Source organism: Neltuma alba, unplaced genomic scaffold (assembly GCF_004799145.2).
Source record: "Neltuma alba isolate B1F8T4 unplaced genomic scaffold, ASM479914v2 tig00010615_pilon, whole genome shotgun sequence".
Taxonomy (NCBI): Eukaryota; Viridiplantae; Streptophyta; class Magnoliopsida; order Fabales; family Fabaceae; genus Neltuma; species Neltuma alba.
In genome coordinates, this window is record NW_021635472.1 from 71,492 (window position 1) to 88,153 (window position 16,662).

General features: G+C 34.3%; 1 protein-coding gene and 1 pseudogene across 1 annotated transcript; both read right to left on the reverse strand.

Annotated features, from left to right (window-relative positions):
• Window positions 1–10: 10 nt before the first annotated feature.
• Window positions 11–2,632, reverse strand: LOC114757670 (cyclic dof factor 1). The gene is made up of 2 exons (XM_028946754.1): window positions 2,405–2,632; window positions 11–1,371 (listed from the first exon to the last, which is right to left on the reverse strand). The coding sequence occupies exons 1-2, from the start codon at window positions 2,492–2,494 to the stop codon at window positions 106–108; spliced, it is 1,356 nt and encodes a 451-aa protein (XP_028802587.1). The 5' UTR covers window positions 2,495–2,632; the 3' UTR covers window positions 11–105.
• Window positions 2,633–9,136: 6,504 nt separating this feature from the next.
• Window positions 9,137–14,704, reverse strand: LOC114757668 (phospholipid-transporting ATPase 1-like; annotated as a pseudogene).
• Window positions 14,705–16,662: the final 1,958 nt, after the last annotated feature.

Here is a 16,662-nt window from a genome sequence, read left to right on the forward strand (position 1 = left end):
AAAATGGAAGAAGCAGAAATCCTCCGTGCTTCATCCAAACAACAACTGCCAGCATGACATGGTCTAGCTCACCTCAGCAATAAAAGCAGAATGAAATGCAAGATTTTACATTCTTTCCTGAAATGATTCTGAGCGAGAAAACGCAGCAGGGTTTGCGGTCAAAATTTGATCAGTATTTGAAATATGAGAACTTGCACCTTCCGACTTAGGTTCAAAAGACTTAAAAACGCTGCCTTTGATAATAGGTTTGTTCTGTTCTCTCTTTGTACCAAAAGCAGACCATATAGAACTCCTTGCAGCTTCTTCTGGATCATTAATTCTCAGAGTCTTAGGTACCCAAAGATTCCGTCTCATTGCATCACCTGTCTGAGTACTTACATCTCTGGAATGTTTTCCTAAGGTTGGAGACTTAGTCCCCGAACAAACACTGCTGCTAGTGGAAGAGGAAGGTGATGGGATGCCACTAAATGTAGACCCAGCAAATGGAGACTCTTCCTTCTGGCCAGTCCAGCTTGGTAGGGGACTTGAATAGAAAGGTCCTGGTGAGAATTCCATTGTTGGTGCAGTGAAACCTGGGACTGCCATCATGGATGCAGAGCCCATGTAAGCAGGACCAGGTCTAAATACCATTGAATTCCAACATGGACTCCATTGGTAAGCCCAGGGAGGTACAGGATAGTAATGAAGTGGATGTAGAGGATTAAAACCATTTACTTGTTGCTGCAAATCTACCTGCTCAATTTCATTTGCCGAGCATTCCTTTTCCCTAGATTCAAAATCCTTGGAAGCCTCCTCACCATCATCACCAATAGAGGAGTCAACTTCAGTTTTCTTCTGGCCTTTTAGATTTAACACAGCCTCCAAGGATTCACAAAGAGGAGCATCCTCCCCAATTCCTGGGCTATTTCCCATTCCTCCAGTAGGTCTTGAAACTGTAGGGGGCGAGTTGGAGTCCGTGTGGGCAACAGATGCTGAATCTGGGCCAACAGGTAATGGCGAATGTTTATTTTTGCGCTTTCCAGCACCCACAGGAACATTTCTAATTATCCCCCCAGCTGTCCAATATCTTTGGCAATTTTTGCAGAAATGCCTAGGTTGATTAACATTGTAATTGTTGAAATAGCAAAACTTAGTCTCCAAGCTGTTGCAGCGAGGACAAGGGAGAACCTTGTCTGGTTTCTTCAAAACTTTTTCTTGATGATCCATATCTCTACTACCAGCCTTGTAGTTTTTAGTTCTGTGATCTACTTTAGCCTCCACATCAATAGTAGGACTTCCATAAACGTCTACATCTGCCTCTTCAATAGAATTATGCTGCTTACCAGCTCTGAATGGAACATTGCCTTCAATTGTCGATTTATCATACCTGTTCTGCAATTAAGGACTAAACTTTATCAAAGGGCATACGATTGAAGATAGTAGAATACTTAGATTAGGCCCAAAAGGCTCCATAATCAAATTACAGAGCTAGCATAACATATTAATCTTTAAACAAAAGATTGACATGCAATTTCCACAGATATATAAGCCCATTTCATGCTTCATAATCCAGAAATTGGTAGTATATGGGGGAAAAAATGACATAAGAATCAAGTTGAAAGTCCTACAGTTCAATGTTCCAACATGACAGAAGCACAAAAATCATCTTGCATAAATCTCGATTTATATTCCAACTATATTTCTGCGAGAACACCTCAATTAAGTTGGTCAAATTTAAGGCGTTCATCACTTTTTGAACAATCTAGTCCCAACCCAAGAGAGAAAATATCATATTAAGTCATTGTACATTTTCTTTGATGACTGGACAAGGTAAAGTTTCATAGTCCTTCACAATTAGATTCTCCAATAAGAAGTATTTTTGAGAGACCCAATCAATCAGTGCTAGCAAATACCTAGAAATTAAACCTATAATTTATCTTTTCTTGAATTCCCCATCAAGTTTCTTCCTTTTCATTTTTAGTCTCCTTCTGGAACACAAATGTATATATCAACCACCTTTGAGACAGCTTATCAAAAAATCTTTAGTGGTCCTGTCACTTTAATTTAACTACAGATTATTAAATATGCCGCACAGCGACGGGTGCAAGCAGTTGCCAAACCAAAAGGATTTTCTTGTACTCAGCTAACTTTCAAAGCTATAATGAAATATCAACCACATAACTACAATGCTCCCGAGAAAGAAAGTCAATAAATACATCTAGAACCTGCGCTCCCCATGAAAATCACAAACCACAAACAACACAAATAAACTCGCTCAAAAGACACCAGTTACAGAATGTATGGTTGCGTACAGTTCAAAAGACAAACAAAATTACAAGTTCGTAAAAACTTATGGGTAATTTATATTCCAAAGGAATAAAAAATTAAAATTAAAATAACAGAATAGAGGAGAGTGAAAGAATACCATAACTTGAGGCGAATCGGTGTTGCGTGTTGAATCTACAGGAATATCTCTACCGAAAAGCTTTATAGCAGGATCTCTCGCTGTTGACATGGCTCTGGTAGTGGAACCCAGTAAGGGTAAGTCAAAAGGAACCAAAAAGGAAAGAGAGGAAGAAGAAGCAGAAAAAGAGTTGGGAACCTAAAAGGAAATAGTAACTGTTTGGTTGCCAAAAGAAGAAAAAGCAGGACAGGGAGAAAGATTAGGAATCCCAAATGTTTGGTTTTCGATTTACAGATGTGAGATGAAAGTGATAAATAACAGTCTTTCACAAAATTCATGTTTTTTCTCCCCTGAAGATCCAAGTAAAATACTTTAATTTCCTTTGAATTATGCTTTAAATAAAAATGTTTTATATTGCATGTTTTTTCCCCCCTGAAGATCCAAGTAAAACTTAAGAGGCTAAATATTAGAGATTGGCAAGCTCTCCATTGTTTCAACACTTTTTTTTTATTTGGAAGAATGGAGTATTTTGTAGGAAATGGAAAGATGAAGAGGAAAAAAGAAGCTTCAGTTGGGAAGATAATTTTGGGAAAATCCAATAAAATATTATTTAAAATTTGAACTAAAAAGAATTTTGGGAAAAAAGAATCTTCAACTAAAAGTTCTTTTTGGTGCCAATGACCAATTTGAGATTTTGTTTGTTGGGGTTACTTTTTTAGAATTTCAAATCTTAAGTGTTACTTTATTGGGATTTTCTTGATAATTTTTGGGCTAAAAGTAAAAATGTGTATGCTGGGCAAGAAGAAATCATAGACGAATTTTGCATTGGAAGTTTGGTATAAAACAATTAAAAAAGAAGAAGAAGAAGAAGGACTCAAAGTGCTGAAATGACATAAGTATTCCTATTTAAATATTATCTCCGATCCCACTATAAACTAACTCTTATATTTGGGAACAGAGGTAATAGTGATTATGGATACCAAACTTCAAATTTATTTTGGTTATATATATTTATTTTTTTATTAGAGACAATCTTATTCAAAATATTAACGGATACTAAATATAAGTATATCTCCTAATAAAGTGTGATCAAGTTTCAAATTTTTAAAAACGTTATTCTTAACATTAGTTATAAGGACACATTGGAAAATGGAAACCACCCCATAAAAGCTGGATTGACAATGATGTTTTTTGTGGACCAAAGTGGGGAAGCTGCCTGTGGCGCTCTTCTTTGTAATGGTAAAGGCCATTGAATTTTGGGCTTCTTTTGAAAAAACAAAAATTTGATTACGTTTCTTAGTATCTTTTTTAATAATTGGATATCATTATCCCTAACCGTGTTGACTAGTCTTCTTCGTAATTAAAGGAAAAGAGTGGGTCTAAGCAATTTTAATAGCAGTAAATTATATTTGTAAATATCTTTTTATAAATTTAAAGATGAACTCACTCATGTTATGTTATATGACACTTGGGACCATTTCATTAAAATTAAAGAGAGATGAGTTATTAACTTTATCTGAGAATAAAAATACTTCTAAATTTATCCCCATTTAATACCACGAATTACATTAAAAAATATAGAAATTTCAATTAATGGGATGTTAACCAAGAGTGATTTGAAAAGATTAAATAACACTTCATTCAATCTACAGTATTCGTTGCTTCTGGAAATATTCTTTATCTCACAATATAAATTACTTGTAGATTAATTAAATAACATTGGAAATTTGTGTCTTTTATTTGTCATCCTCAAGCTCTGGACGTAGCGTTTGACCAAATGGAAAAAAAAAAATGCTCTGGACGTCGCGGATCATAGGTTTGTGTTGATGTTGTGCTAAATGTTTTGAGTTTATGAATATCATATGTTCATTAAAAAATAAAATCACATATAAATTTAAGAGAATTCTAAAATTACTAAATCTCATATCAAATTTAGTAACAATATTTTAATAATTTTGATAATATTGGACTTGTAAATAATAAAACATTTTTATAGAAATTTTTTATTTAAGATTTAGTAATTTGAACTTTTTTTTGTGAGATTCTCCCTGTATTTAATAAACATGGTTATTATTGTTAAACTTGCAAGTTTACTCTTTAAGTTTAATATTTTTATATTTTCAGTTTACAAAATTGTATTGACTCACCTTTAAACTTGTTATAATTATAAACTTGATTGAATTTATGAGTTTATTCACCAAATTTATCGTTATTATGTTTTTAGCATATAAAATCATATCAACTCTCTGTTGAATTGATGCTAAATTGTTTAATTTAGTTATATTTAATGACTTTATATATGAATTACGTAAAAAAATTTTATTAAATATGATAAATTATAAATGTTAATAAATTTAATTTTAGTTACTTGTATCTAAAATATATTTGAATAAAATTATTATATTTTTATATTTTAATTATACATCTTTAATATCAATTTATTAGTCAAAATAAATTCCTGTGAGTTTACAAATTTGCATGAAAAAATCACAAAAAAAATCTTTAAAATAAAAAAATTATAAATAAGAACCCATTATAATATTAGTGTTACGCTTGACATCAATTGATAAGTAAATAATAATAATTTTTTAAACAATCTTGTATACAATTTTTTAATTTTTAATTTATTTTTTTTTTGCAATTTTTTCAATTTACATTTTATTATGAGTTTGCTTAAATTTTAAGTAATATGTTTTCTTAAAAGGCGTGAAAATATTAGAAAGAAGTACAACAGGAAAAGTCATTTTCAGGTGTTTTGCAAAAAGGAGGGAGTGACATTATGGGAGGTGATGTCCTCCTCGTTTTCTGTTTTTTGTTTTGTAATTTTTGGATTGCAATGTCATCACATCACTGTGTCCTTTGTCTTATGCCTCAGCATTCGCCACGTGGCATCCTTTGCATAATTATGCTTTCGTCATATGCATCCCTCAACCTCTCCCCTCTCCTTGTCCAATCACCAATCATTTACATGATCTTTTAAAAGAAAACAACAAATTATTATTAAATTAAGGAAAAATGACAATAAAATACCATTTAAATTCCAAAAAGACAAATAAGGCACCTGAATAAGTAAAATGACAAATAGGGCACTGGGTACCAATCTGGAATTCATATTTTTGGCCAAAAGACCAAAATACCCTGATGAAATGTGGGAAGACAGACACTGAAAGTGAAAGAAAGGAGAGAGGAAGACCGACGCTGATGAAATGCGGGAAGAAGGAAAGAAGAATGTTGGAAATGCTATTATCTTACTCCTTCGCATCACCATTTTGTAGAGATTGTTGATTTTGGTTGTGGGAAAGAGGATTTGTAATGAGAGAGGGAGTGAACTGAAGCGGAAATCAGAAAACAATGGCAAGCAATTACGTAACATAACTGTTGTCATATGCCTGCTGGTTTTTGGTAAATCCCACTACGTGAATGGTAAATTTCACTATACATGTAGTTAATTATGAAAGTTAATAGTTCAATATTTATTGTGACGTACTTCAAATGCACTTTTACTGAATGATTTATTTATGCTTATAAGTTGCCTTTCCGGTGAAAACAACCCATTGAAGAAGTAGTCACTTTCACTATAAAAGTTGTAAATCCCAGTATATGTTTTGTAAAATTCAACGTGAAATTTTATTGGTTTTTACAAACAAGTTGCCCATCCCTTGAAAACTGGTTGCAAAAGCCATTTAAGAAGTGGTCATTTTCACTATAAAAGTTGTAAATATCACTGTGTGTTTTGTAAAATTCAGTTTGGAATTTTATTGGTTTTTAGAAACAAGTTGCCCATCCCCTGAAAACTGGTTGCAAAAGCCATTTAAGAAGTGGTCATTTTCACTATAGTGGTTGTAAATTTCACTATACATGTAGTTAATTATGAATTTTACAAAATACATATTGTGATTTACAACTTTTGTAGTGAAAGTGACTACTTTGTTAATGGGTTTTGCAACTTGTTTTCAGGAGATAAACAACTTGTTTGTAAAAACTAATAAAATTTCACGTTGAATTTTACAAAACATATACTGGGATTTACAACTTTTATAGTGAAAGTGACTACTTCTTCAATGGGTTTTGTAAACCTGTTTTCACCGGAAAGGCAACTTATAAGCATAAATAAATCATTCAGTGAACGTGCATTTGAAGTACGTCACAATAAACATTGAACTATTAACTTTCATAATTAACTACATGTATAGTGAAATTTACCATTCACGTAGTGAGATTTACCAAAAACCAGCAGGCATATGACAGTAGTTACGTTACGTAATTGCTTGCCATTGTTTTCTGATTTTCGCTTCATCTTTCCCACAGCTTCACATTCTTTGAAAATGATTTTATGCGAAGAACAGAGACAGAACCAAAATTTTTTAGAGAAATGCTAGGCAATAACATTTCAAGCTGTGGGAACCCATCGAAAATCAGCGTCTTCCTCTCTCTTTCCTCTCTTCTTCCCGATTTCATCAGCGTCTTCCTCCTCTCTCCTTCCCGTATTTCATCAGTGTCTTCCTCTCTCCTTCCTCTCACTTTCAGACAGGGCATTTTGGTCTTTTGGCCAAAAATCTGAATTCCAGATTGGTACCCAGTCCTCTATATATCATTTTGCTTATTCAGGTGCCTTATTTGTCTTTTTGAAATTCAGGTGGTATTTTATTGTCATTTTCCCTTAAATTAAAGTATATATTTAATTATTTATTTTTACGAGATTTTATTTGATTCTTTAATTTTAATATTTTTTTTTTTTTTAATCTTAAAATGTTAACAAAAAAATAATAATATTGAGATTTTAAATATTAATAAAATATTCTTAAATATTAATATATTAAATTTAATTTTTAAAGCAACTATGATTATTATAAAAAATTATCTTTAAAACCAACAATTTTAAGATTAAATAATTAAAAATATATTTTTTAAAGTTAAGAAACCAAAATAAAAATTTGTAAAAAAATAAAAGACTAAATGTATACTTTAATATTATTTTTTTAAAAAAAACTGAGGATGAATCCTTGATAACATCTTTAATAATCGAGCATTGTTATAGTTTTAAAATTTTGTCAAAAAGGATTTGAATCTTAGTGTATAATTGATTTTTTTATCCTTGCATGTTTACTTAAAAATTTGAAAAAGCAAAGTCAATCTCTATTCTTAGTTCAAGAAATAAATGGAATTTGTTTTAGGCTTATATTGTTCACCAACACAAAAAAAAAAAAGAAGAATTTTTTGATTTGAGGGGGGAAAAAAAGAGAGAATAAGATTCACATTATTATTTATGAATGTGTTGGGTGTATGACATAATTTGCAAATACTCAAATTTGTACTACCCATTTTAGTTTGATAAATTGTTTAAAATAAAAATTCTTGAGAATTTTTGTGTTCTCTTTTCTTTTAAACAAAAGGCTTCGTTGTTAAGCAACGCAAGGACAGAGGGTTAGGTGTAAAGAGCACTCAACTTGTTATGTATATATCACCCCACTCCAATCCATGAGAGGGAATTCATCAAGTGTACATAGTTGTCCCTCGTGAACATGATGAACAAATCAATTTCACAGAGTTATTATCTTTTGGGAAAATCTTCAAAAAGAATACCTACTTTGACCCTTATCATAGGAACCCACTAACTAATTCACATATACCGATGAAAACAATTACAAATATTAAATTTGTCATAGAATTTAAGTGATTTTCTAATATTACGCTCATTAACCACACTAAATTCTAGTATCACTACCATTATTGTGAAACAAATATCTAATACTGGCTTAAATTATGAGTCGTGTGAAAAAGACCAAAAAATTCTAATGATAAGTAAGCATCATGAATAAGATTTTTTTTTTCCGATTAGTACATTTTATTATTGAAACCACATAGTGATTTTGTCTTATCCTTACTGAATCTCAATAGGCCAAAAGGTCAATACTTGAGTATTCTTTTGCTATCAAACTTAAAGCTTTTATAGAGTCAATCTGTTAATGCAGGCTTATTAGCATCTTCATTCCCATTATAATTTGAGATCCTCCATAATTTCTATGTAAGCACAATGAGATATTAGCTTCTTCATGAATCCTCGAGGTGTTTGGATGAAAATCAAACTACAATCTCATAAGTGATTTTACAAAATTTTAAATAAATATGTATAAAAAAAAATTATCTCAACTTACTTGAAAACATTCTTTTAAAGTACTTCTAGGACCTCCATAACACTGCTAATCTTGTTGCATTTGCACTTCTTATTAAGTAAGTTTGAACAATCCCAAGGCATCTTTAATGTCTCCCAATTTTAAGGTGTTCAATTACCTCACCACTCAGGAAAACCATGTCACCTTTCAAATCCCCCCCCCCCCCTTTCCTTTTTTTCTTGTAGGTTTTTGCTCCCAGAAAGCCCGAGCTTGTTCAAACCTGCTGGTAAATAGTGAATTCAGCAGGCTTTGGTAAGAAATTAACCATGATCATGAAGTACAATTTAATAAATTTTTCCTCTTAAAATTGTATAATTGTATATCTGTAAAGAGTAATGAACATTCTGCTTCTTTTTCTGTTACAATCATCAGTGATAATTTACAACAGAGGCTACATTTATGGATACAGAAAGAATAAGGATACAAAGCAACTCCTACTGTGAAAATAAAAAACACTATCCTTCGGACAGTATCAGATGAAGAAATCTGGCAACTGACAGAAAAAACTCTAAAGCAGCCTCAAGAATGTGTAACTTTACAAAAAAAAGGAAAAAAAACAAAACAAAACAAAAGGAGAGGAGAGGAGAGGGACTATAAGGCACAAAAGAAAATCTCTTTTTATGGATGGACCTATGTACTATGGAGTTTAGATCTTCTGAAGCAAAAATATTTCTAATGCGTGAGAGAGAGAGAGAGAGAAACACAAAAGGTAAATACTAATCTGATTTCCTTCTTCTCTTTTCTCTTTATCTCTCTAAAGCATCATAAGTTCTTAACGAGCTTTCTATCTTCAGAAGATCCAAATCAATGCATCATCATCTTGGTGGACCAACTGGAATAGGATGCATTTCTATATCTTCACCACCAACCATCCTTGAAGCCCCAACCTTCTCAGCTTCTCTTGAAATCTGGATATCATCAGGGAAGTAATATTGATGAATATACTTCACCATGAAACGAGGGAGCAATGCTGTGATGATGATTCCAAGCAGACATAGCCAGAAGGATCCAGTGCCTAACGAATGAAAGATGGCCCTGAAAAAGTGAATAGAGATGGGGGAAAAAATCAGTATTTACATACTGGAAAGGTGATGTGGGATTGCAGAGACGACTCAGCCTGATAAGATGAATTTTTTTTCATGCTCTGTCTTAAATTACTCAAAAGCTCACACATCTGAGATGCAACTATTTACTCAACCGATCTCTAACCAGTTCATATTAAAAGAACTGAAATTCAATGGACAAGGAAAGAATAAAGGATTAAAAAGTCTGCTGTGTAAAGGGAATGAATTACTATCTGCATGTTTCAGACTACAAACAAGAAATTATTAGGTTCCCCTTGGAATCTGATAGTGAAATAACTAAATATTTGTATATTCTTTTTCGACAAGTAAAGCCTTGTTTTTGGGATGAAAGAGTGTGAAGAGCGTTTGAATAACACCCTATGCCTGCAGTCGTTACAGAGGTAAGAAAGTGATAGGCGTTGCAAAGGCCTATCAGCTAGCATTAAAGGGTGATCAGACCAGATTCAGTCCTAGACTTGTAGCAGGACATGGATCTTGGAGCTAGAGCGATTGGAGCCCATAGCTAAACAGGACATAACAACTATGATACATGCAACTCTAACTTTGCCATGCATGCCTGTTAAATTTAGCCGAAAAATCTAGAGTCTCGTTTTGATCTCCTATTGATGGACCAGCTTTCAAATTGGCCCTTATCATTAAGTCATTCCCATTTTGGTTACTTGTATTTCAAAAACCATCTAATCCAGTCCTTTCATTAGCAAACAACTAACTTGATCCATTTGAAAAGATAATGTGGTTCCCTTAATTGGATGAACTTCCAAAAGTGAAGAACCAGAAGGAGAATAAAATATTTGGAGGACTAAGAAAGGATCTGAGACAGAATGCATACCAGTAACCGGGAAATGTGGGGATAGCATCGATGACCATGACGGCAATGAAAGTTGCAACTATAGACCCCCAAATGGAAACGTGTGTAATCCAATTCCACCTGATAACATCCATGGCCAAGTGTATATTCACTACAATAACCACTGCAAGAGTCCAAAGATCTCCAATGCTTGCTACATCAATAGTGCTTCCCCAGTATGCAAAGAGAGCACCAAAGAAGATAACAATGCTTTGCCACAATGTATCAATCATTGTAAGCCAAAATAATTTTTTGTTGTATGCCTCATGTCTCTGTCCAGCCCCATAAAGCTGAGGATAGTTTATAAGAGTCCTTTTACTAAGGTCTTTGTCAAGAATACCGACAACAATTGTTGGCAATGAAGTGTAAATGATTGAGTACAACATGCTGCTCCATTCATTTATCGCCGTCGTCAAAGTGAAGGCGGTGAAGAGCACATACCTGAAAAACACCATCAAAAAAGTATCATGTGAGAATCTGCAGTCATGCACCCCAATTGTTCTAAAATGCTTGTGATGTATTCGATTTGAATTTGTATTGCAATACACACACACACACGTCTTCCAAGCTGTTTACTCACCAAAATAAGACGAGAACAAGGACAGCGTTTCTGTAAAAATTGTATAGTATCATATAACCCAAACGTTGGTAATTCCAGTGTCCATGCACCAACAAGAGGGGAACTAAAAACCTAAACTGCCCCATTGCAAAATCAGATGCCATTACAGCTTGCCGACCTTCCTGTCCACTGATGCCAACTCCAACGTCAGCCATTTGGATCATTGAGACATCATTAGCACCTGTAACACACATAAGCACACAATGAATATACAATTTCAGAATCCCAGGCTCTTCTCTGTTGAAAGGGATTGACACCCTGAAAGAGGTCATGGTAAGAATTCATACCATCTCCGATGGCTAGTGTCATGTCAGACGTCCTGTTTTTCACAAGGGCAACAATCCCAGCCTTTTGCAATGGAGCCACTCGACAACAGAGAACCACTGAACATTTGCTTGCTAGTTGAAAGAGCTGAAATCAATAGCAGTAGGTAAATTAGGACAAACGTCATCAGCAAGCATGTTGTAAACATAATCTGAGATTTAACAACACTAACCTGTTCTTCAAGTTCACTATCAAGAACATATACGAGGCTGGTACCATCAATGATCAAGGCTATTGGAATTTTAGGAGTGTAGGAAGTCTCAGTACCATTGGCAACGCCAGTAGCAGCCATGAGTTTTTGGGACATGACAAGGGCATCTTGTAAACTCCTTCTACAGGACTCTCTATTGTTGCTATTAATTATAATCTGAGTCATGTCACTTGTAAGGAGCTTTGAGGAGTAGCCAATTGATATGGCAGTTTCCTGTTTGTCCCCGGTCAACACCCAAACCTGAATACCTGCAGTCCTCAGAGACTCAATGGATTCTGGCACCCCTTTCTGCAATTTATCTTCAATAGCAGATGCACCCAATATGCAGAGATTGTTTTCGATATTGCTAGCAACCTTACGAAGTAAAGCAGCCCGACCCATCAAAGCAGTGCTTGCCGTCTCAAAGGATTGGTGCCATTGCTCAAATTCTGAAGTATTCAGTTCCCTCATTCCAATGACAAGAGTCCTCAACCCCAGAGAAGAGTAAGAGTGGAGATGCCTTTCAGTTGCATGTATTATGTCCATGTTTGATGACTTGTCCATTACACTTAACATGGATGTATCAGCACCCTTGACAAAAAGTTTCACGGAATTGTCAGGATACCCCAATATGACTGACATTCTCTTCCGATCACTATCAAATTCATGCAAGCCCAATACATTAAACCTGCACTAACCGTAAGGGAAAACTTCATTAGAAAGTAAACAACCATGAAAACTTTATGAGCATTACATCACAAGAGTTCAAGCGAAAGGAGAGAATCGATTCAAATGACTTGCGCAGAAGATAACAATTGCCACAGGTAATTATATAGACAAGCACATGAGAATTTCTCATAGACTCATGGTATCAACTATGAAGTAAACATCTATGAAAAATTACAGGAAGCATTTCCTCTCTGCTTATGAAACATGAATAATACACCATTTTCAAGTAACCTATTATGGTTATCATTTGAAAAATACAAATTTCGTTGGTTAGAGTAGACTGATGAAGAAGAAAGGAATACGCAAAAAACAATTCAACTTACCTTTGTCTCTCCCCCTGCATATCAATAATTATGTGGCCTGAGGTCCGTTCTATAAGTGTATAACCATAGGCGGCTGCCGCATATGCCAGCGCTTGTTCATCTGGTGACTCCCCTTGATAATCTATCAACTTGACTTTAGGATCAGATGTGTCAACATGAAGAGGAACAATGGTATTGCAGGCTGCCAATGCTAGGAAGAAGTCATGAATTCGTTTTCCTCCCTCGTTTTCAAGCCTACTTCTTGATAACTGCAAAAGTTTTGGATTACTTTCACCTTCATCTTGGGCCTCAACACTGCTCCATCCACTAATAACAAACAAAAAACAGTACGTCGATTAATTTACAAATAAGATCAGATACATCAAAGGATTTGCTTTTAAAAAGGAAAAAAAAAACTATTAAAACGAACAACTTAATGTGGAGAAGAAATTGTACCTTCAACAGAGTATTCAACTTGCTCATCCTCCTGACTTTCATTTGCTATACTGTAATCAACACCCCAGATGCTCGCACATTGAAACTCCATCTTGTTCTCAGTAAGCGTGCCAGTTTTGTCTGAGAAAACATACTTGATTTGCCCTAAATCTTCATTGATATTTAAAGCCCTGCACTGAAATCTGGAATTTGATGCCTCATCATACATTCTATTGTCTCCGATCATGAAATAGGCCTGGCCAACGCGGACAAGCTCCATGGAAATGTACAACGATATGGGAATCATGACCTGGAACACTATAACAGACATGAGGAATGTGAAAACAATTTCCAATCCCCATCCATAATACTTATAGCTCTTGCCGTCTTGAAAGTTCAGCTTCCTATAATAAGGCAAAAGATCTAACTCATCCTTGTGGCGTTTTAACCAAACAGCAGCACAAACAGAGGTAACTGTACACAAAGCTACAAGAAAGAAAGAGAGAATGATTATCTCGTAGTTCATCCGAGTCTCCAGTCGGCTCCGCTTAGATGGAGCTCCGGAGCTGTTGAGCATAGCTTTGGTCTCACTGCCACAATATACAGCAACACCAAGTGCCCATTTAGTATTCTTGAGCTCACAGCCTCGAAGAACAATATTGGAGGATCCAAGTGACAAACGCTTTTGATCAACTTCCATATTAGCCTGAAACCCATATATGTTCCTATTGGGTTTTTCACACTTAATCAAACCATTGGTTCTTTCTGTTTCAGGCAGCTTTGCAAGGGTCTCTTGCTTTGCATATCGAGTCTTCAAATTTGATTCTCCATCTAAATTTATAGTCTGCACATATGCAACCCCAGTTGGATCACTGGTTGACAGCAACACAATATCACAAGGGATGGTTTCATTTGCATGAATTTTAACAATTTCACCAACTCTAATATCCTTCCATTTCTTCTGTTCAAATTGATCACCAACTAAAACTGATGCTAATCTGCTGTTCTCGCCTTTATCTGATCGATGTCTCCTCCAATCCTCAAACGCATCCTTCACGGCTGTAACGAGCAGAACAAACGCTAAAGGTAAAACGGAAACTCCCCTACCAAAAACGGCAAGCTGAGGAAGCTGATTAAGAATGGCTATTACAAGGAAATAAATATAAGCAACTCTATGAAATTGTTCGAACAAATTCCTGGGCAGAAAGGTGAGGATAGAGTATTTCGCCGTACGAATAGAATTTCCTGCGAATTCAAACCTCTCGTTTGTCCTCACAGGATCGTGTATATAAACCAATCTCGCATCCTCGTCGCTGATTTCCTTCTGCGACACGCTGAATACCTCCGAATCAGCGCCTTTTGACCCATACCGAACAGGGGTAGATCCTGAATGATTGAACGCCACTTCCCGAACCGAAATCCTGTCGGATCCCCTAGAGTGACTCGAGGTGATGCTTTTTCGAGACGATGATTTCAAAGCTGGGTCGAAATGTGAGGAGTCTCTAGCTTGATTGTTCGAGTCCATGCCAGGATTTAACTTTGTTTCAGCTAAACCGGAGAAAGCAGGTACAAAGTGAAGCTCTTTGAACTTAAGAAGTTTTCGAAGATGAAATCAGAACTACCAGATTAAAACCCATAATTCGAAAACCACAGGTCACTAAGAAGCGGAGATTGAACAACTTCCTAACAAATATACAATCAGCTCAAGTTCTTCTCCAAAAAAAAAAGCAGCAGCAGCTCACAGAACTCGGAAAACAAACAACCCAGAACCTCAAATCCCCAAAACTACAGAACGTGCAGAGGAAATTGGTATGCAAAATAGGCTCTATCCTGCGCGTGGAAGATACAAGAGGAATAAGAACTGGTCAATAATAGGGAAAAATGTTTAGGACTGGTAATTGCAAAGGGAGGAGAAGAAAATTCGAGGAAGGTCAAAGTCATTATAGAAGAATGAGAAGGAGGAGAGCGTGAAGACGAGGAGGAGGACGGCAAATACAAGAAATGAGGAAGAAGTCGTAATGGCTGGCGACAAGGACTAGAAATAGAGAACTAAAGAATTGGGATTTCAGTTTAATAAATAAGAATTTGGGTGCAAGAAAAGTCTTTGTGGCGTTGTTGGGAAAGAGAGAGATGAGGGGTGTCACAGGTCACCACCATGCATGGTGAATGATGAACAAATCTGGAGGGGATGTTTCTAGAAGGAGACGAGGCTGCGAGAGGATTTGAATGGTTGGATGATTATAATATTTTGAAATCTGAATCTTAAATGGGAATACGGATTTGACTTTTGCGGATGGTTTTTTCATTTCTGCTCTTCCTTGCCCCTCTTTCCAAGTAATCATGAGGTTGATTAGAACGACGGAATATCTTCGAAGTTCAAACGTAGATATACAGTTCAGTCAATAAACCGGGAAGCAGCCTCGCCAACCTTTCTTCCTTAATAACCGCCATTTTTATTATTGATTTTTCCTTTGTTAAAAAAATATTATTGATTTTCCAGGTAAAATTCAACCTAGTATGCGCATAAAATTAAAATCCAAATTTAGATATATAGATCAAATGTGTTAATTTATATTGAGTTTAAAAAGATTCATAATTCTATTTTGTTAAAATGTGTATATATTAAATAGTTGTTATATTTTAATAGAGAGTTGATATAATTTTAAAACTTTTTAATTAGTATAAAACATGTTAAAAGTGTCTTATAAATAAAAATAAAAGATTATTTTTATAAGATGGAATTGGGTCGTTTGGGTTGCAGGGGTTTTTATTAGGCCGCCTATTCTTTTATGCAGCCCTCATAAAAGCATTGAACTTATTGAAGGTTTTTTTAAAAAAAAAAATTAAACATTCATGTTTAAATTTCAGCATTGCTTAGGTGGTTTGAGTATTCAAAAAAGGCAGAATTAAAAACATTTTATTAATATTGTTTATTTATTAATTATTAATTATTAATTATAAGTATTGGTGTGGTCCAAATATGGATTAAGAAATGGCTACAGACAGCCGGCTTCCTTTTATTTCTGGTCAAACTTCAATAGTTGAATATTTTCATTCTATTTTTTTTGGAAAACATATTTTATGTTCCCCAATCAACAAAAAAATGGAAAAAACAATTGTGTTAAATGATAATAGAAATATACTCTTCCGGGTTCTTAATATAGAACCTAATTGTTAATTAATTTTAGTTATAAATATAAGATATTTCTTATATTTATCAATTTTTTTAAATTATCCTATGGATATTTTCTCAACTATAATCAAGTAAATGAGTGGGAAAGATATTAAGAAAGATAATTATAGGTTTTAAAAAAACATCTCATATTTTTATAATTAACTAACTTACCTAATTTTTTTAATTTAATCAAATTAGTTAAATAGATCTTATATTAATAACCGAAGCAGTACATATTACTATCAATAGAGAATATGAAATATATAATAAATCACTTCTTTTTTTGGTCATGAAGAGGAATTTCATCAACATATATATAGACACATATGTTTATAAATAATAAATATTTATGCATATTGACAACAAAAAATCATAGGAAAAAAAAAATTTTATAATTAAA